General features: G+C 44.5%; 1 protein-coding gene across 1 annotated transcript in view; it reads right to left on the reverse strand.

The window, feature by feature from the left end:
* The window catches only part of LOC144481919 (unconventional myosin-Ib-like), a 77642-nt gene that overhangs the window by 50806 nt on the left and 5866 nt on the right, over positions 1 to 20970 (reverse strand). Inside the window, exons 2-7 of the mRNA XM_078201086.1 lie at positions 15297 to 15431; positions 13621 to 13736; positions 10430 to 10524; positions 7573 to 7677; positions 7123 to 7169; positions 6574 to 6637 (exon numbers count right to left, since the gene is read on the reverse strand). Of these exons, the coding sequence (XP_078057212.1) occupies positions 6574 to 6637; positions 7123 to 7169; positions 7573 to 7677; positions 10430 to 10524; positions 13621 to 13736; positions 15297 to 15422 (553 nt within the window). The 5' untranslated portion in view covers positions 15423 to 15431. The remainder of the gene's footprint in view (positions 1 to 6573; positions 6638 to 7122; positions 7170 to 7572; positions 7678 to 10429; positions 10525 to 13620; positions 13737 to 15296; positions 15432 to 20970) is intronic.

Genomic DNA, 20970 nt, shown 5'->3' on the forward strand with positions numbered 1-20970 from the left:
GAAAATTGTGATAAGTAAACCAAAGTCAGCAGAATGATGGCACAGATTCATATGAAGAAATGACGCAATCATAAAATCCAGGTATCTAACTTATGTTTATGCTTCAAAAGCATGGCACACCAGACATTTTCTTTGGAAACATGGGGGAAAGGGAGAGGAGAGTTCAAGTTGTGGAAATGGATGGGAAAGTCTTTTCTATCAATTTTGTGTTATCTGTGCTAATATTCTAAAAAAAAATACATCTTCAGAGTTAGTACATTCCTCATGAGCTCTAATCGGCTTTAATTCTCGACAGCTTTAAGTTCTGTTTGTTGCTGCTGATGTACATTTATTATCCCTCAAAGTTCAATAATCATTAACATGAATTGGCTTTTGAGTCACAGATAACCAAGGATATTACATTTCTAACTTTCCCTGAAATGTTAACCGTTTCATTCTCTCCACAGATGCTGCTTGCTTGGTTGAGCATTTCCAGCGTTTCTCACTTTTATTTCAGATTTCCACATCCACAGTATGGATTATTTCCACCTGATTTAAACTTGCTGACCATTTGCTAACCATTTGCTGCCAGCTGTTTGCTGCTGACCATTTGCTGCCAGCTGTTTGCTGCTGACCATTTGCTACCAGCTGTTTGCTGCTGACCATTTGCTGCCAGCTGTTTGTTGCTGACCATTTGCTGCCAGCTGTTTGCTGCTGACCATTTGCTGACCGTTTGCTGCCAGCTGTTTGCTGCTGACCATTTGCTGCCAGCTGTTTGTTGCTGACCGTTTGCTGCCAGCTGTTTGCTGCTGACCATTTGCTGACCGTTTGCTGCCAGCTGTTTGCTGCTGACCATTTGCTGCCAGCTGTTTGCTGCTGACCATTTGCTGCCAGCTGTTTGTTGCTGACCGTTTGCTGCCAGCTGTTTGCTGCTGACCATTTGCTGACCGTTTGCTGCCAGCTGTTTGCTGCTGACCATTTGCTGACCGTTTGCTGCCAGCTGTTTGCTGCTGACCATTTGCTGCCAGCTGTTTGCTGCTGACCATTTGCTGCCAGCTGTTTGCTGCTGACCATTTGCTGCCAGCTGTTTGTTGCTGACCGTTTGCTGCCAGCTGTTTGCTGCTGACCATTTGCTGACCGTTTGCTGCCAGCTGTTTGCTGCTGACCGTTTGCTGACCATTTGCTGCCAGCTGTTTGTCACTGACCATTTGCTGCTGCTTGCTGATTGCTTCTAATAGTTCATGCTGGTGTGTTTCCTGTTATTGGCTGATTACCACTGACTGACTGGACTAGATCTCTTGTTTTCTGCTGGTCACTGCTCCAGGTCCCTGTTGCAGCTCTGTTACTATGAACTTGTCTCCTCTTTTGCTCATCAAGTACTGCGAGGACTGTAAATATAACATTTAAACCAAAAATATACTTTTTAAACAGTGGCTGATCCCAGTCCATGGTCCTTGGGGCATTTCCCTCTTGTTTTTTGGTGTCACACTACCAAACAAACTAGTTAAGGACAATGAACATCACCGAAAGTTTGTGCATTTGAAACTGTACAACACATGGGGTAGCATCTGGAATGTAATCCCTAAACACCAGTATAAATCCCAGAATCCCAATTAATGAAAACGGAATTTGACTAGGTCTTAGTAAAGCTAGTTTTTATAATACAGGTAATTGTCAAAAGTTACTTCCGGATAACTAAATCCATTTGTACCCAATGTTGACAGAAGAATGCGTGGCTGCCTGAATTGGTTTTGTCAACATTTTAGAAAATAGTGTCCATGTTCGCCTGTTTCCACGCTACCAGGACTTCCCCAGAGTACACCGACTCAGTCACAATGACCGCCAGAAACTCCAAATCTCTTTAGCACCATGGGAAAAATACCAAGTACCCCTGGCATTTGTTAGTTTTGAATCTTTTGACGCAGTGTAGAATGTTCATCTCATCGTTGCTAAAGTGATTAAGCCTACGTGGATTGCTTCCAATAACAGAGGGCCTGTTACGAGGGACTTCTCTCCAAACTATTTACAGGAAGTGATCATTCGGCATATCTTGTGTTCATCCACAGTTTCAGCCCTTATTAACATCTTGTAGGACAATGATTGTCAAACTGTAAGACTGTGTCAGTCAGGTGGGGCACAGGAGCATCACTGGGGTGGAATGTTCACTTTTGCTGCGATATTTTCCACCTCCTGCCTCCACATTCAGGTAAGTATTCAATAACAATACTTTGTTGATAATGGCCTCCTATAGTCCCTTTAAAGGATTAGACTATATGTAGACCACAGCTTCCTGAACACAGCCAGAAAAGGGACCTCAAAAAGACATTAGACTCCCTATTTGCATATAGAACATAGAAAAAATACAGCACAAACAGGCCCTTCAGCCCACAAGTTGCGCTGGTCATGTCCCTACCTACCTAGGCTTATATATAGACCTATCTATAACCCTCAATCCTATTAAGTCCCATGTACTCATCCAGAAGTCTCTTAAAAGACCCTATCAAGTTTGCCTCCACCACCACTGACGGCAGCCGATTCCACTCACCCACCACCCACCACCATATGTAAAGGATGTGAAGCCTGTGTTTCAGCCATGGACACTGGACGCCTCTTTGTCTACCTTTACCAACGTGGTGGGCAGTGCACTTTCAGTGTGGAATGTGTGTGTGTGTGCGCGCACATTGCCTGCCATATTGGACACTTTGCACCTGTTTTGATGGGGGCAGTGTCTATGAATTTCTCAGATTTTGTGTCAAAAGGCCGGAAACTGATAATTTTCCACTGAAATTGAACATTCACTCTGAATGGTGTAGAGCAATTGGATCTTTAGGCAGTCATGAAAACCAGAGAAAGAAAATATTATCTACTAAACTGGACTCCATCAGGGCAGTCTGTCAAGGTCTCCAATTTATAATGGCACAGTAATTGCATGCTGACCAACTCTATTAAGCATGTTGAAAGCCTGTAATTGTCACTAACAGATTCAGTTCACAATGTCAGCAGTATTCACAAAGCTGAGGGATGAATACTACAACATTTTAAGTCTTCAATTCTACTGACTTGTTGGTGTCATACCGTCTATCTAATAAGTGGCACTCTGGAAAGGACTGGGCATGTTAGCTGCCAAAGACATTCCCTTCACTCCACAAGAGTCAAAACTCTGATTGGACAATCATAGGGCCGCAAATATTGGGATTCTCACTCATCTGCCAAAATTGAGTAATCAGAATGAATCAAAGGTAGTAAGAAATGCCAGGAACCAGAAGAACAATAAGTAATTGTACCCTTCAACTTTTTATCTTCCTCAAAACTACCATTCACTGAGGCTCCAAGTCTCCTTTGAAAGCTACGAGTTCTGGTCTTGAGCCCTGATCCTTTGGGGCGCAGGTCACATCTCAACCTGGACCCTCACAGTGAGACCCATGTTAGCCCATCAGGAGGCCAGTACGTCTCACTTCACTCAAAAGTATCAGCCTCCAACTGTATGCTGTAAGCCCAGTCCCATCACGCAAACCAGCCTCCCATCCATTGACTCTGTCTACACTTCCCACTGCCTCGGGGAAAAGCAGCCGGCATAATCAAGCACCCCATGCACCCCGGACATTCTCTCTTCCACCTTCTTCCGTCGGGGGAAAAAGATAAAAAAGTCTGAGGACACGTACCAACCGACTCAAGAACAGCTTCTTCCCCGCTGCCATCAGACTTTTGAATGGACCTACCTCACATTACGTTGATCTTTCTCTACACCCCAGCTATGGCTGTAACACTACATTCTGCACTCTCTCCTTTCCTTCTCTATGAATGGTATGCTTTGTCTGTATAGCGCGCAAGAAACAATACTTTTCACTGTATCCCAATACATGTGACAATAATAAATCAAATCAAATCAAATCAGTATGTTGGGTCCCTTTGAGGACGAAGAAATGGGAGCTTCTGGTGTCAGGAGTCCCCATGCTTGGCCTGCCCCCTCTCAGTGTAAGTGATCTTGTGTAGGATAGGTGGAGGCATGTGTCTCCAAACAAAACCACAGGAAATTCCAATGCAAGTCTAGATCTTGGCTGAGATTGTGCCGCTTTTGCTGGCGTTAGAGCATGCAAAAAGGTCATGTAATCACATGATTAACATTAATAAAATAGAAAACACAAAACAATTACACAATTCCAATAAAAATCTAGCAACAAATGTCACTATTTAATGCTAGAAATATTTGCAAGATGTTTTCCACATGTAGGTCTGCCCATCTATCTATGGGTGTTGAGTCACCTGGGTCTCAGATGGTTAGATACTGTGGGTCGCCTCATTACAGGAAGGATGTGGAAAAGATTGAAAGGGTGCAGAGGAGATTTACAAGGATGTTGCCTGGATTGAGTGGCATGCCTTATGAGGATAGGCTGAGGGAGCTCGGTCTTTTCTCCTTGGAGAGACGTAGGATGAGAGGAGACCTAATAGAGGTATACAAGATGTTGAGAGGCATAGATCGGGTGGACTCTCAGAGGCTTTTTCCCAGGGTGGAAATGTCTGCTACGAGAGGACACAGGTTTAAGGTGCTGGGGGGTAGGTACAGGGGAGATGTTAGGGGGAAGTTTTTCACACAGAGGGTGGTGGGCAAGTGGAATCGGCTGCCGTCAGTGGTGGTGGAGGCAAACTCAATAGGGTCTTTTAAGAGACTCCTGGATGAGTACATGGAGCTTAATAGGATGGAGGGTTATAGGTAGGTCTAGAAGGTAGGGATATGTTCGGCACAACTTGTGTTTCTATGTAAGTGAGTGAGTGAGTGAGTGTGTGTGGGTGTATGAGAGAGAGATGCATCTTGGTAATTGTAGTTTTGATTGTGCTCTTGTGGAACATCAATACCCAGAGTGCACCATAACCCATATCATGTGACAGGAATAAACAGCAAATTTACCATTAGTGGAAACATAGATCAAAAATAAAACAACTTCAATTTTTATACATTTCCATAGAATCTCTAGTCTGTATAGACTTTTGGAGGTCATTCAGCTCATCGACCCTGCACCAACTCTCTGAGAACAATCCCACTCAGGTCCTATTCCCGTAACCCCGTGTACTTACCCCGCTAATCCCCTTAACCAGCACATCTTTGGAGTATGGGAGGAAACCAGAGCACCCAGAGGAAACCCACACAGACATAGGGAGAATGTGCAGACTCTGTACAGACAGTGATCCGAGGCCGGGAATTGAACCCAGGTCTCTGGTGTTGTGAGGCAGCAGTGCTAACCACTATGCCCCCCGCAAATATATATTGAAGCCATTGATTACAAATCCTGAGCTAAAAGTGGGGTTTTGGATTTCACTACCTGACAGGCAGAGAGACAACAGCGCTCCAAGGAGGGTCAATGAAACACAAGATGTAAATGTAGCACAGGAGGGGCCAAGGATGACATTTCAGGATACCATGATGTGGAGATGCTGGCGTTGGACTGGGGTAAGCACAGTGAGAAGTCTCACAACACCAGGTTAAAGTCCAACAGGTTTATTTGGCAGCACAAGCCACACAAGCTTTCGGAGCCCCAAGCCCCTTCTTCAGGTGAGAGAAGGGGCTTGGGGCTCCGAAAGCTAGTGCTGCCAAATAAACCTGTTGGACTTTAACCTGGTGTTGTGAGACTTCTTACTATTTCAGGATACACCAGAGGTGACTGTGTGTGGATGGGAGCACAAATTGTTGCACAGGTTATGCTGGCTGTGTAGGTATAGGTAAAAATAGAAGGGTGGTACCAAGAGATAGACCACAGGGAAGAGGTGCTGGATGAAGGCTGCAGAGAGGTTAAGGGGGGATAATATGCCATGGGTACAGTCACACAGGATATTGGTGACTGACAAGGGTGGTTTCAGTGTTGCAGGCAGGATAGAAACCAAACTGAAGTACTTCAAGCTGCAAGTGATAGGAGAGATGGGTGCAAAGCTGTGTGAGCTTGAAGAGGAAGGTGCGGTTGGAATTAAGGCAGCAGTTGACAGCATGCAAGGCTCTAGGATAGGTTTTTAAAGGAGAGGACAGTGGATGAGAGCAGTTTGGAAGGTGTTGAGGGAACAGGTCCTGGGGTTCATTAAGTTGAATCCGAGGAGGACTGGAAGAAAGGTGATAGTGAAAAACTGGAGTTCAGTTGAAAACTTTCCACATCTCAGTAGAACTATTCTTTAACATTGTAGATGTGTCTGACAACTGGGCTAATCTCCTGTCCACTCTATCATTCTTCAATACTTGGTATCCCCTGCATGTGGTTGACTCTGTCTTTATGTATAGGTCTCTTTGACAAGAAGACACAGTCGAGATGAGATCTCTAAGTATTAATGTTTAGTGCCATAGAATAAGAAAATACAGGCCCAATCTTTGCTCTACTTAGTAATTAGCCTGAGCATGATGAGCGGGGAGACACCTTATCCCGGGAGGAGGAGAATCAGATTAAGACATGCCTGCGGCTTCCAATAGCTCAGCCCAAAGGATTACACAAGTGGAGCTCTGAGGACTGCCTGCCCACCTGGCTCTTTTGTTTCAGAAGGTTAACTGCAGGAGAACTGAGGAGTGGGGTAACCCTGCCTCTGATTTCCTTTAGCATTACCAAGAACAATACTTACAGTTACTAACAACGCCGCCCAATGGATCACCCTTGAAATCAAACTCAATATCCATGTATTTCCCCTGAACAGAGAAACAGAGAAATTCAGTTTATGAGAAATACAAATGCAGGGAGATGCTAGCTTTACCGATAGCCATAAAAATTTAAAAGCAGCCCCACCCCATCATAGATGACAGTTACAGATCTTCCTGCTACCCCAACTCTGCAAACAAGGCAGAGTGTCCCACCTGCAATCTTCCCACCCCACCTCCCTTCCTGTGGAGAACAGCTCTAATCACCACTCACTGCCGCATTCTCATAGTGGCATGGCTCCAATAGTGAATGCATTCCAGGAGCTTCCATCCTGCTGTTCTGTGCTGCCATGTGCTAGGCTCTAACAGGCCAGTCATGTATTTGCTCCATAATATGGACAGCAAAATATGTGGTTCCCTGGGTAATGAGTTTTTAAAAACATTTTCTCAACTCTACTCCCAAAATCCATCCGCAGCCAGTCACGTGCCCCCCTCCCTCACCTAGTTGTCAGCTAATGGTCCACAGTAATACGTACAAATCTGGAGGAGTTGTCATTCCGTAGAGTCTTGGCGTTACCGAATGCTGTTAAAGGAAAAAGGTGTAAAACAGTCAGGAGTGCCTCCATGAAAAGTGATCATCATTAATATGAATACACTTGTGGGCTGCTGCCCAGGTCTCCGCTATGTGCACTCTTACAGCAGATTAAAGAGCCACCCTGGTGGAGGTGTGAAGACAAGTTATCAATCCACTCTGTCCATCAACTACAGTTGGAATAGCACTTGTAAAAGCAGAGCAAAGGCTTGCTAATCAAGTCCTCAATGGTAGGATAGTCTGTCAATGACAAAGCTTACAAATAAGGAATGGAATGAGGATGAGGTACTGGAGGGAAGCCAGAGTCAGTAGAACCCGTACCTAATCCATCTTCAAGGGAAAACGTGGGAAGAAAACATTAAATGATGAGCAGATACAATTGGATACACCATACCTTCCAAGACAGGATTTGACTGCAAAAGTTGCTCTTTGACCTGATTGACCTCTTCTCCTTTGCCACAAACTGCAGCAATGTAGGACATCACGAACTTACTGGCCTCTGAGGGAAAGAAAGATGTAGACGCTGTAATTCATCAATCTTAACTTTTCAGATTTGTAGTTCTATGCTTACCGCCACACCACCTCCTTCAGTGGTGGGTGCAGAGGGGACAACCTCATTTCCCTATTGCACTCTCAACATTGCAAAGCTGTTTTTACCTGAAAGTGGTTTACCTGGGGCTTCCGGTATTAACTCATTTAAAATGTGGTGGATTTCATAGCACAGGAGTCAAGGTATGGGAGTGTATTCTTTTTGGGAGATGCCCTGTTTGGGGAAACAATGCAGAAACTTCTCAATAGACTGCAGGGCCCACATTGTAGTGCTAACATCAGCATCTGAGCTCCTGCTGTCGGTAACAGTCTAATAAAAATCCTGCATAACATGAAATGAAATGGTTTTAGTGGTGTTTGTTTGAGGGATGTGTTATATATTTAAAAGGGTTGCAGGTTGCTTTAAGAGCTGATCATATGATTTGACGGTGATGTCATTAGGGTGTTGCCACAGGCTGCTGTTTTACTTTCAGCTTGTACTCTGTACAGTGCAGAGAATATCTCTTTCAATAAAACCTGTTGCGTGTTAGTTTGAATCTACGTGTGCAAACCACGTCTTTCTCTTTTTGTGTAAAACCCACAACCTCTAATATAGTTAAAACATTACAGAATACATATTGGCAAAGACATTTGGGAGAAGAGCTGTGTGGGATTGTGAGAGGGCATTCAGGGCTCAGTTTAATATCCTCAGGTGGGGAGCAAAGTCCAGAGGCCACCAGGATCGTAGTGGGGAGCGCCGGACTTCAAAAGGGGGTTTCTAGTGGAAGGGCCCTCTCCCACCCTCTCCATTCCCACCCAAGACTGTTGATTTCCGGCCTTCCCCCCACACAAGTTCAATCCTGCTGACAGCCTAAAAATTGAGGATGGGCGGGAAGCGGCCCTTAGGTGGCTACTTAAGGGCCTCAATTAGGATAAGGGTGGACCCCAATGTAAAGTCACTGTGTGCAGGAAGCTGGAGGGAATCCCATCTCTTCAATTTCACTCTCTCCCCCAGCCTAAAAACACGCAATTGGGGGAGTGTAAAATTCTGGCTGCTGTGTGTTCCTGCACTCACTGATATTATTTCAGAATTCCAGCATTCTAAGTTTTGCTTCCTAACATTACACCGATTCTGTAGGCCTACTGCACCACTGTAAAATCAGTACTGTATTTGTCATAAACAACAGAGCTTTTAATACTTGCATCAATTTTCCTGTGTAGACTGTCAAAATCATCCTGCCTTTTCTACCAGTATAAAGTTGACATTATAAATGAGTTACAGGTTTGACCTAGTCTGTAGCAAGAGAACTGAAATTGTGAAGAGTTGTATTGGACTTGAAACATTAACTCTGTTTCTCACTCCACCAATACTGCCAGACCTGCTGAGTGTTTCCAGCATTTTCTGTTTTTATTTTAGATTTCCAGCATCCCTCAGTTTTTTACGATCACATCAGTTTTCAGTTTCTAATTGCACACAACGTCCAATCTTTGCAAGTGACCTTGACAACTGTGCATTGAACAAGCTCTTGGTTGAATTACCCTTACACAGTAATTCAGCAGATGCATTGCTGATTATCACCTAGCTACAAGGTAACTGGTCCTGGCCCTTATCTCCCTGTCTAAATTCCAAGTGCAGGGTTTCAATCACACCCACACATTTCACAAGCGGGATTCTCTGCCCTCACCCCACCCCCATGCCTTGTTTCTTGGCAGCAGGAGGCAACTTGCCGTTAATCGGTGGTGGGATCTACTGTCCTGCCGCTGTCAATGGGATTTCTCATTGAACCCACCCCACGCCGCAGGTGGGTGTGCCACTGGCGGGACAGGAAGATACCGCCAGCGAGAAGAGTGGAGAAATCCAGCCCCACACCTTTTTATATTACAGGTGGGTTAGTGACAGTGTTCTAAGAGGGTCACTCCCCAGAACTGATTTTCCAATGATGCTGCCCGTCTAGCTATACACTGCAGAATTGTGTACCGAGAGTGGGTCAGACCTAGTAAGCTGGTTGCACAGCTAGTGAACTGTGGCCAGTGTGGGCAAACACATCTGCTTGGCAACTCCTGACCCTATAGATTGGAAGTCCACTGCCTCCCTCCTTGAACACATGTTCTGCCGTCATTCTGCAACCTTGGAAACTTCTGAGCATCCCAAACCCCTGCTGCCTGTGCTTGAACTTGCATTGAGTCCAGTTTGCCCATCACCCTCTGTCTCTGCTGACCTACATTGTTTCCCAGTCCGGCAATGCCTCCGTTTCACAATTCTCACCATCGCGTCCAAATCCCTCTATGGGCTCAGCCTCTCCCTATCTCCATAACTTGCTCCAGCTCCTAAAACCCTCTGAAATCTCTGCACTCCTCTGATTCTGGCCTCTTGAGCATTGCAGATTTTCATCGCTCCACCAATATTGGTCGTGCCTTCAGCTGCCTGAAGTCTAAACTCTGGAATTACCTCTCTAAACCTACCTTAAAGGTAGCTTGAAACTGACCAAGCTTTTGGTCACCTGTTCTAATAATTCTTCATGTGACTCAGTGTCAGAGTTCACATAGGACTTGAGAGGAGCGGGAATTTTATTTGATAGTACTCCTATAAAGGGCCTTGGGGTGTTTTTATTACATTAAAGGCAGTATATAAATTTGATATTGTACCCCACAATTCATTAAACTGACTGTGGCTTTTACAAACTGGAGGTCAGTCTTGTTGGCTGTGTCCCAGGATACTGTACCTGTCTTTCCTGATCCACTCTCCCCAGTGATGAGAACACATTGGTCCTTGTCTCTGTCTCGGAGTGATCTGTATGCCTCATCCGCAATGGCATAACTGTAGAGAAAAGTGAGATAATTAGAACTTTTTCTGTCCATTTTATTTCTGCTCCCTTCCCCCACTGTGACTTGCGGCTTGAAATTTCCTTCACAAAGGGCATATCACCTCAAGGAACCCGCATCAAAACCAATAACGTCAAAAGAATTCATATTAATAGGTAGTGACCCTTGTGCTGCAGTTTTCACCCCTTTGCCCCAGTTTTCTCTACTCTTCTTCTAAAGGAGGAGGAGCATTGCTCCAGTGTCTAGACTGTGTGTCTGTGTGTGCATCAGCAGACCACTGAACAATGGGATGCCCATTTCTGTCTTTACCTGAACTCCACAAAAGTACAGTGTTACAGCAAGGAATCACTGGAAATGACCAGGAGCAAGAAGTCAACATTGACTTCCAAACAATCACACCCCTGCCCCCCCTCCCCCACCCCTCCAAGCCCTCTCTCCCCTAGGCCATTGAGGCCCAGTGTAGCGCACCTACCGTCCTCGCCTCTGCGCCTATAGCTGTGATCAGATAACTAAACACAGACTGGGGACTTATTAATTCAGCTCCTTCACTCGAATGGACTCAGTAATTCCTAACTCCACCAGTATTGTTAACAGCACCTGTTTTGGAGAAAACAAATTCTAAACAACTATCAGGGATGGAAGGAAAGCTTCATTTTAACATTTTGATTTTTACTGATGGGGAGACACCCTCTGCGTTGAAAGATTGAGATGGGAAGGAGTGGGCCCCACACGTGAACACCAATAATCCAGCTCTGATCTTTGACAGAGAATAATTTATGCCTCCCACCTCAGCAAGTACCTCATCTCTGTTCTTCCAGATAAGATTTTACTAGGTGGGGCATTGTGTAAAAGTGGTGCTAGGACCTTGTAGAAAAATATAAAATCCAGGGAGATCTAGAATATTGTACAGAAGAGAAATACACAGGCTAAGAGGCACACTGCTGCTATGGGAAAATCTGATTACAACTGAAGGAATTGTTCACTACAGATGATCAGAAATAGGATCAGGATGTTACCATTAGCTAAATGTTGATCACACATAGGGCAGCTGCCAGGCTGAATAGAGTTATAGATTTACAAATAGATCCGGGGATTATGAATCCAATAAAATCATTTTTTGACACGTTTCCAAATTGAATTTCCCCTCTTCTCCTGAAGATGCTGACTAGTTCCAAGGGCACTGAACGTCTTCTGCTACTTTGTCCAACTGCCCATCTTTCACAGCTAGTGAATGTTGACAGGATATTCAGCCATCGAGCTAAAACAAGCAAGACTGAACTCATCTACATGAAACAGCACACACAAAACTCAAATGATCTGGGATTGTGTTTGGTTTAATTTGCTGTACATTCACTTTAAGCTACAATCATGCTATAAGAAGTGGCACTGGGCCAAGTCCCGTTCCAGCAGCTCAGTTAAGTTTGAGTGATTGCCATGTGGGGAGAAGCCCATGTCCCAGTGCTCCATTCTCCAGCATGTTCACATGGGAATATTACACATTGATAGTAACTGATCATATAAGATTGTAATTAGACAGGTCAATCGATAAATGCATCACCATGTGTGGTACAGAGCCACACAGACCAGCAAAGTCCCAGATTCAGTCCCTGGGCTGCGCTGAGTTCATAGAATCATAGAATCCTACAGTGCAGAAGGAGGCCATTCAGCCCATCGAGTCTGCACCAACCACAATCCAACCTAGGCCCTATCCCCATGATGCCATACATTTACCCTAGCTAGTCCCCCCGACACTAAAGGGCAATTTAGCATGGCCAATCTGCCTGACCAGCACGCCATTGGACTGTGGGAGCAAACTGGAGCACCCGGAGGAAACCCACGCAGACACGGGGAGAACGTGCAGACTCCACACAGACAGTGACCCAAGCCGGGAATTGAACCTGGGTCCCTGACGCTGTGAGGCAGCAGTGCTAACCACTGTACCACCCACGTCTCCATTGGAGTTAACTGTTCCAATGGAGACAATACAAGTTGTGAGAGCTGTTGCTACCTGTGGAACTAGACCTCAAAAGGGAGTCTACAGCCACAGTAAGGGAGAAAAGAAAAAAACTCTTCAAGCTCTGTACTTGAAACTGCTGTTTGCCTGAGATGTTACACTTGTAGGTTGTTTCAAAGGGTTATGTACAATTTAATTAACCTTATCATTGGGTAAGTTTATGGAGCTAAAAAAAAGAAACAACTTTCTTTTCAATTTCTACCAGAAAACTATTGCACTAAACCTCTCATTGTCCCAACAATTCTTCAAGTGTGCATGTGTTTGTCAGAACTTAATGTTTTCAACACAGGTCCCACCAGCTGGAGAACCAGTGGGAAACCCCATGTCATTTCCGTGGGACAGGCCTGACCAAATTAACTAGCCCACATTGGACCTTCCCTGTGCTCGAGATCCCAGCTGCAGAAATCCCACCTTCTGAGAGACGCTGGCCAAGTTTTATTTTGGGCGGGGGGGAGAGGAGGGGAGGTATGGGAAAGCTGAGCCAACACTAAATTCCAGTCAGCTCAGGTATAATTGGTGTCAATTGGCTCATTAATGAGCTTAATCACTTGCCCCGAGCGGGTGAGTTTCTGTATGGGCCCCTTCCCGCCTCGGACTTCATCACAGGAGGTTTTCCACCGTGGAGTGACTGACAGGGGGCCTTTTCCATGATTAAGTGAGTCCGGCAGCTATGGTTCCTGTCATGGTGGACTGGATTCCATGTCAATATTTCTACATGACGAAGAATTTCCTGATATTTATTCTAAAATTGACCGTTTACTAGTTTGAACCTGTGCTCTCTTGTTCTACTCTCACAGTTTAATTTGAAGTAAGATTCTGTGTAAACATTTTTTACACCTTTAACACTCTTACATATGCCCATAATATCATTTCTCAGACACCTTGTTTCCAAGCTGAATTGCTTAATTTTCTCCAGTCTATCCTCAAAACCCAGACCCACTGACGCTGGGGATTAACCTCATGGATCTTCTCTGCAATGGCTCCAGCTCAAACATCTCTCTGGTCCCACAGGCATCTTGCATGGCCAATCACCTGTCTTGCAAAACTAGCCGTGCCTCTGTCGACTGTAATACTTACATGTGAGGACTCAACTCATACAGGTTACAGTTGCGATACTTATTGATCGCCTCCTGGCAGTAGATAGGAAGCTTCTTATAGGGATTGATTGAAACAACCACACTCCCGATGTAGGTCTGAGAGAATAAGTTAAATGCAATTAGCACCTTATTGATAGTATTCTAGCATTTTCCCCTCACTTTTTGACCCCTGGCCAGAATAGAATGTGCTCAACAGTCCCAGATCTGAAAGTTCTGTAACCAAACTGTGCACTGTCACCCACTTTACATTATGTAATGTGTACTATTCGTGCTGGTGTATTGCTGATCATTCAGGGAGTCTGAGTTGCTGAGGCAACGTGCATGTTTACATGCGTGTTATAATCGGGAGCTAGTGAGGATAGCGGCTCCAAATTTCTTTCCATCACATGGCTGACCAGGAATCTCTTCCTCTCTTACTGCCTGTGGCATGTGTTGGAAGGATTTGCAGTATCATGAGGAATTATCTCAGGGTATCTCCTGATCAGACAGTGGACAGTTGGTGGAAAGTTTGATAAAGTTAGGGTGGCCAACTGGGAGAGTACCCAAGGGAATTCCCAGCTCCACATTTTACAAACTAGACACCATTTCTCCCTCCCCAACTCCAAAATGTTCTCTCTCTCTCTCTCTCTCTCCCTTTTCTGCTCTCTGCTCCTGTAAGCACCAACTCCAGTTGCGATACAGTTCCCCAGGCACTGACTGCCCTCTGGTCACTTTCTCAATTGCCATTCTTTATTATTGTGTATCTATTCAGAGAGGCAGGAAATGTCTGTAGGACTCACTCTGTCAGGTTAAGGCATTATGGAGCAGAATCTCGGCCGGGCCTTGTCTAAGTTCTGGGAGGGAGAGGGGCTACAGGGTCATTTCCATAGCTAAAGTGCATCAGTAGCAGCTGTCCTAGCTGTATGTAATCTATTTTTCAAGAAGAAATTGTCTCATCACTACTTGCAGGTCTCCCGAAGTCCAAGTGGGCCAAGGGGAAGAAGTATGTTCGTAAATCCTTTATAACTAGCCCACGGCCCCAATTGAAGCCACTCAATATTTGAGAGGTAATGGGTCCTCTCCATGATTGATTGCCTTACCCTGGTGAAGGATCTGTGTGAGATGGGTGCCTTCGGAAAGCCTCAAAGGGACTTGTGCTGGATCCCAACTGATGCAAGTTCCCCTGAAGCATTTCAAGGGTATGAAGGGAAGTATTTCTTGGGGGAAGCCAGGAACTCTCCCTGGACAGATCCTCCTTGATACTGAGGATGGGCAGAAGACCCCCAACCAGAATTTAAAGGTCCAGTCTAAATGGGGCAAAATTCCAACCAAGATGGGTTCCAATCCATATTTTCGATCTTATGGCCTCTCCAGTCCTGGAGTGTTGTCAGAGGCATCATAGCGAGATGTGATCCTATCTGGCAAGAGTCCCTGGTTAATGATTAGGATTGGAAATGGTCTCAGCCCTCAGCCAGAGGTGCTGTGACCCCATCATTGACCTGTCTGAGATCAGCTAAATCTGCATAAACTGGGGATCAAACGTGTGGCTTCCCTGGAATGTTTCATTGCCTCACCTGAACAGTAGGTTTATGCACTGCACAATATTAGACACCCAGGAACATATATTCTCAGTTGAGTCACAAACATCATGAGGGTGATTCTCCTCAATGTACTTACATAGATCTCATTGTTACTGAATCGTATCCTGAGGTTTGAAAGTAAAGACTCATCGGTGAGGGGGTCTAACAGCACCATGTCACCCAGCCCCACCATATTGTCCAGATAGGATGACTTCTTCTCCATGGTTGGTGACTGCAAAGAATAACACCGACATGAGCATCATTAAACTATTTAGCAGTCTATAAAATAATGAAATTGTTTGTTCTCTTTGGCAGCTATCTTCAGATGTGAATGTGGACTTTGTCCTATAGGGTTGTCCAATTGCTTTTTAAAGTCCAATTTCTCTCTGTTCCTGGCACTAGCAGCAAATAATACTTCATTTCACCTACATTATCTTTCACTCTCTTGACAACTGCTGCCAAATATGAGTCATATTAGAGAGTGAACGTTGCTCTCACTTCTAATTGACATGGACTAGTTTTCAAACGAACACACTCTGTGATGGTGCACTGCAGGGAACTCCCTGGAGGCACGGTGCACTGGAGGGAACTCCCTGGAGGCACGGTGCACTGGAGGGAACTCTGTGGAGGCACAGTGCACTGGAGGGAACTCCGTGGAGGCACGGTGCACTGGAGGGAACTCCGTGGAGGCACGGTGCACTGGAGGAAGAGGCATTGAAGTGGTTTATAACTCTAGCCCCAATGGGGACTACCTTAGATCAGGAGCATTCTCTTTATTATTACCCTCACTTGAGTTGAAAGCAGCCACCTGGGTCAGAGAAAATGGACTATATCTCCCCCAAGGAATTTGACTATCAAGAGATATTACTTTCTTCCACAGAGTCTGTTAAATGACTTTTCAGCCAAATTATAATCACCCAGATATTATAAGAGTCCGGGGGTATCTCTTCAAAAATTGGATCTTCCCACTTTCAGAAAATACAAGAGAGATGGTTTCTTAAACTGTGTTCGGAAGACTACAAGAGATGTTATACTTTACTAACTTATTTACAAATTTATTATAGAACTATTTGACAGACAATACAATTTAAAGTGGATAAGTACACCGTGACATTAATGACTCTAAAAATATAAAAAGCAAAAATATAAAAATATAAAAAGTTCTAATAAAGAATCCAGTAAAAGAGACTTTAAAATACAATGCCATAGTTAAACTCAGTTATGGATATCTATCAATATTCAAAGTAATGCGTCATCTGAATCCCCGAGTGTTTCACGTTGCTGGGCAGTTGGACATAAAACTTAAAAAGCAAAATACTGCGGATGCTGGAATCTGAAACAAAAAACAGAAAATGCTAGAAAATCTCAGCAGGTTTGACAGCATCTGTGGAGAGAGTCTGGATGACCCTTTGTCAGAGGACATAAAAAGCTGTCTGTTTTAACATATTTAACCCTTCAATAACCAGAATAATATTGCGGGATTCTCAATGCTCTACTGCAATATCTCTGATTTTCTGTACACACATACATGCACACACATAATTACAGAGGGGAAAGAGTTGAGAAGCCTTCTCCACAGGGAAGAAAATATGACTGAAATACACAGAGGGATGGGGTTGAGTCAGATGCAGGGCGGCACGGTAGCACAGTGGTTAGCACTGCTGCTTCACAGCTCCAGGGTCCCGGGTTCGATTCCCGGCTCGGGTCACTGTCTGTGTGGAGTTTGCACATTCTCCTCGTGTCTGCGTGGGTTTCCTCCGGGTGCTCCGGTTTCCTCCCACAGCCCAAAGATGTGCGGGTTAGGTTGATTGGCCAGGTTAAAAAATTGCCCCTTAGAGTCCTGGGATATGTAGGTTAGAGGGATTAGCGGGTAAAGTATGTGGGGGTAGGGCCTGGGTGGGATTGTGGTCGGTGCAGACTCGATGGGCCGAATGGCCTCCTTCTGCACTGTAGGGTTTCTATGATAATTGTCATTTAAATAGTGGTTATTGACCACCAAGAAAATGGTATCACAAGCCCGAGTGACAAATGTAACACAAGGCATTTTCTTTCTATTTCTACCCAATGCTATGTTCTCCCAATGCTATGCACATCCCCGGCTGAGAGACTGGGTGTTTGACCAGTAGGCCGGGCTGACTCAACCTTTGATCAGATTCAATAATAAATTTCACAAAGGAATTGGATCAATACTTGAAGGGGAACATTTTGCAGAGGAAGAGTTGGCAAGCTCCTTTGAAAGAGCTTGCAAAGGCATGATGAGCTGAATGGCCTCCCTTTTGCTGTGTCATTGTACGATTCCTGGATTTCTACATGGTGCATTGGAGAATACGTAACTGAGGTTGTGAACTGCAGAAGTGACAGGATTAAACCCAGAGTCCTTAGTCCCTCAGAAAAGTAAACCTTATCAAGCTAAGAATTATTGTGATCCATAAAAACAAGAAAGGGACTGTTCACCCATCTAATTCATATACCTTGTACTGGGTGAAAGTGCAGGATAAACCAGCTGACTATTTAAAAATTATCATTTTATATTGTCTTATTTTAAATTAATGTTGCACCCCTTTAACAACAGCCAATGGCTATCTGCACCTTTTGCATCAATTTAAACTGTTGTAGGTTCAGTTCCTTTGTGTGATTTCTGTTAGCACAGTCTCAGAAATCTCTGTGCGTGACTCTAAGGCACCTGCGAACCTGTTTATTTTATGTTTTCCTTGAACCAGATTAATAACTGCATTAATATAGCTCACAGAGGACGATGAGGCTGTTTTCTCATTCCCCAAGTGAGCAATACTTTGAAAAGGTTACAACACATGTTAGAATCAGAGGCTGGAATGTTAGGTCCGTTCACCCCGGCGGGATTTTCCCATCCCACTGCAGTGAATGGAGATTTGACTGGGTGTCAAATTCTCCGACTTTGCTGCAGTGGGAGCATGATGTGAACAGCCGGTAAAATCACGTCCATCGTATTTCACAGCACAAGGGAGACCATTTAAAACATCATATCTGTGGCAGCTCTTTGCTAAACTACAATTAATTCTATCACCCCATTTACTAATTGTATAGCTCTGCATTAAACACAAACTAATCCCACAGCCCCGCTCTCTCCCTGTAGATCTGTATCAATCCCAAACTAATCCCAGAGAGTGGTGAATGTATGGAATTCACTACCACATAAAATAGTTGAGGTCAAAACATTGTGTGATTTCAAAAAGAAGTTAGATATAGCTCTTGGGGCGAAGGGAATCAAGGGATATGAGGGGGAAGGGGGGGGGGGGGAATCAGGATATTGAATTTGATGATCAGCCATGATCAAAATGATTGGCGGAGCAGGCTCAAACTGTCGAATAGCCTATTCCTGCATCTATTTTCTATGTTTTTATGTTTCTAATCCCACTGCCCCACTCTCTCCCCATAGCCCTGTATCAATCCCAAACTAATCCCACTGCCCCACTCTCTCCCCATAGCCCTGTATCAATCCCAAACTAATCCCACTGCCCCGCTCTCTCCCCATAGCCCTGTATCAAACCCCAAACTAATCCCACTGCCCCGCTCCCTCCCCATAGCCCTGTATCGATCCCCAAACTAATCCCACTGCCCCGCTCTCTCCCCATAGCCCTGTATCAATCCCAAACTAATCCTACTGCCCCCGCTCTCTCCCCATAGCCCTGTATCAATCCCCAAACTAATCCCACTGCCCCGCTCTCTCCCCATAGCCTAGTATCAATCCCCAAACTAATCCCACTGCCCTGCTCTCTCCACCTCTCCCATATGAGGGGGTGAGGGGGGAGGGGGAGGGGGGCCTGGGTAAAATGCTCTGTCAGAGAGTCAGTGCAGACTCGATGGGCCGATTGGCCTCCTTCTGCACTGTAAGGATTCTATGATCTATGGTAACAAACAATGACCTTTTTCCCACTCCTCTCATTGCTCCACATTAGTTTATACCTAAATTAAGTACTGTGATATCATCGCAACTTTTCCTAAAGTTGGACCACGACACCAATCAATACTCAGTTCCACCTCAGGGAACTGCAAGGATTAGTCCGTTATGAGCTTACTCTGCAAATACATAGCAGCCTAGTAACTAACTGCCATGTCTATTGGGAGTCACACAGAGAGATAATTAGAAGAAACTGCTGATAAACAAATGGATCTCGAAAGGTTTATGTGAGTCAATGCTCTAACACTTTCCCACCTCTGGCTCATGTATTAGGTGTAACGTTATTATTGAGCAGGGTACAAGCATTTCCACTTACAGCCAGATTTGAATGGCATTTAACAGACTGTAAGTATTGGTATTGCAAGGGCTGACAAAGTGAATAAAGAATCACTGGTACTTGTAATATTGATCCCCACATGAACATCACAACTCAGTTTCCAAAGTCGATACAGTAGCTTCAGCAGTTGTGTATACAGAATCATAGAATGATACAGCACAGGAGCAGGCCATTTGGCCCATTGCGTCTCTTTGGAAGAGCTATCCAAATAGTTCTTCATTCTCCTTCTCTTTCCCCATATCCTTTCAAAATTTTCCTTTGCTGGCAGATATCCAATTTCCCTTTTCAAAGTTATTATTCAATTTGCTTCTCATGTGTTTAATCCAGCTTCCCCTTAAATGCATCTGTTATTCATCTCAACCACTTCCTGTGGTAGCAAATTCCACATTCTTACCACTCTGTGTAATTCTAACCAGTTTCTTCATATAACTCTAACCCCCTCACCCCAATCCCATTCTGGTAAATCTTCTCTGCACCCTCGGTGTTGACATCCTTCCCAAAGTGTGGTGCCCTTCCTCTCAGACTCGTGTTTAATATTTTGCCAAAATATAGCTCCTCTCCCTCTCTCCTGCCATGGTTCTGGCTTGAGGGCCAGTTAACACCCCTTCCTTTCTTATGTTCCAATGCTTCCAGACTCTTATCTTTATTTAGTATCAGGACTTTACACTGACCTTGCAACATTGCTCTTAAATTAAATAGAGGTAAGATAATGATTTGTCAGATATGCATTAACATTCTAATTGCTTGTTGTACTGTAGCTCATAATGCAATTTTTATGATGATTGATCTTTGGAGTATTGTGTACTTATCTCCGTTAAGGGGTGATAAAAATGCCGGTACCCTGAGAAAGCACTGACAGAATATCAAGCAGACCATGTTTGCAGTGACAGTGAAACTGCTTGTTTCATTAATACTCATCATGGAATCATTCTAACCTTTAATGACAGATGGTGGTTTTATAAAGTTCTGTGTATTTACCAGGGAAGGTCTGCAGTTATCCAGGCAAACACCAGGCACAGTTAGCACTGGCATCTGTGTGTATCCTGAGAAATCAGCATTACAATGTTAGTGCTAAATATGACATGACGCCCTGGATGCACTTTTGACTTGCACATTGGTACAATTCAAGGGAATTGGATAAATACTTGAAGGGGAAAAACATGCAGGATATGCCAGGGAGGGAGGGTGTTGAAAACAGGGCGGAAGTTGGGACGAGCACTGTCCAAAAGCCAACACAGGCACAATGGGCCAAATGACTTCCTTCTGCGCCGTATTATTCTGTGAAATCCCAGGACTGTAAACTGTAGTCATCCTTTTCTAGAGAGTGAGGGTTACACTGGGAATTCATCAAAATCCGCTGCAAGCTCGTTTTAAGATATATAAAGAGGACTGTAGCTCTTTATTGTTGGTATGGCATGGTTGCACAATGGTTAACACTGCTGCCTTACATACCAGGGACCCGGGTTCAATTGTGACTGTTTGTGTGGAGTTTGCACA

This window comes from Mustelus asterias, chromosome X (assembly GCF_964213995.1).
Source record: "Mustelus asterias chromosome X, sMusAst1.hap1.1, whole genome shotgun sequence".
Taxonomy (NCBI): domain Eukaryota; kingdom Metazoa; phylum Chordata; class Chondrichthyes; order Carcharhiniformes; family Triakidae; genus Mustelus; species Mustelus asterias.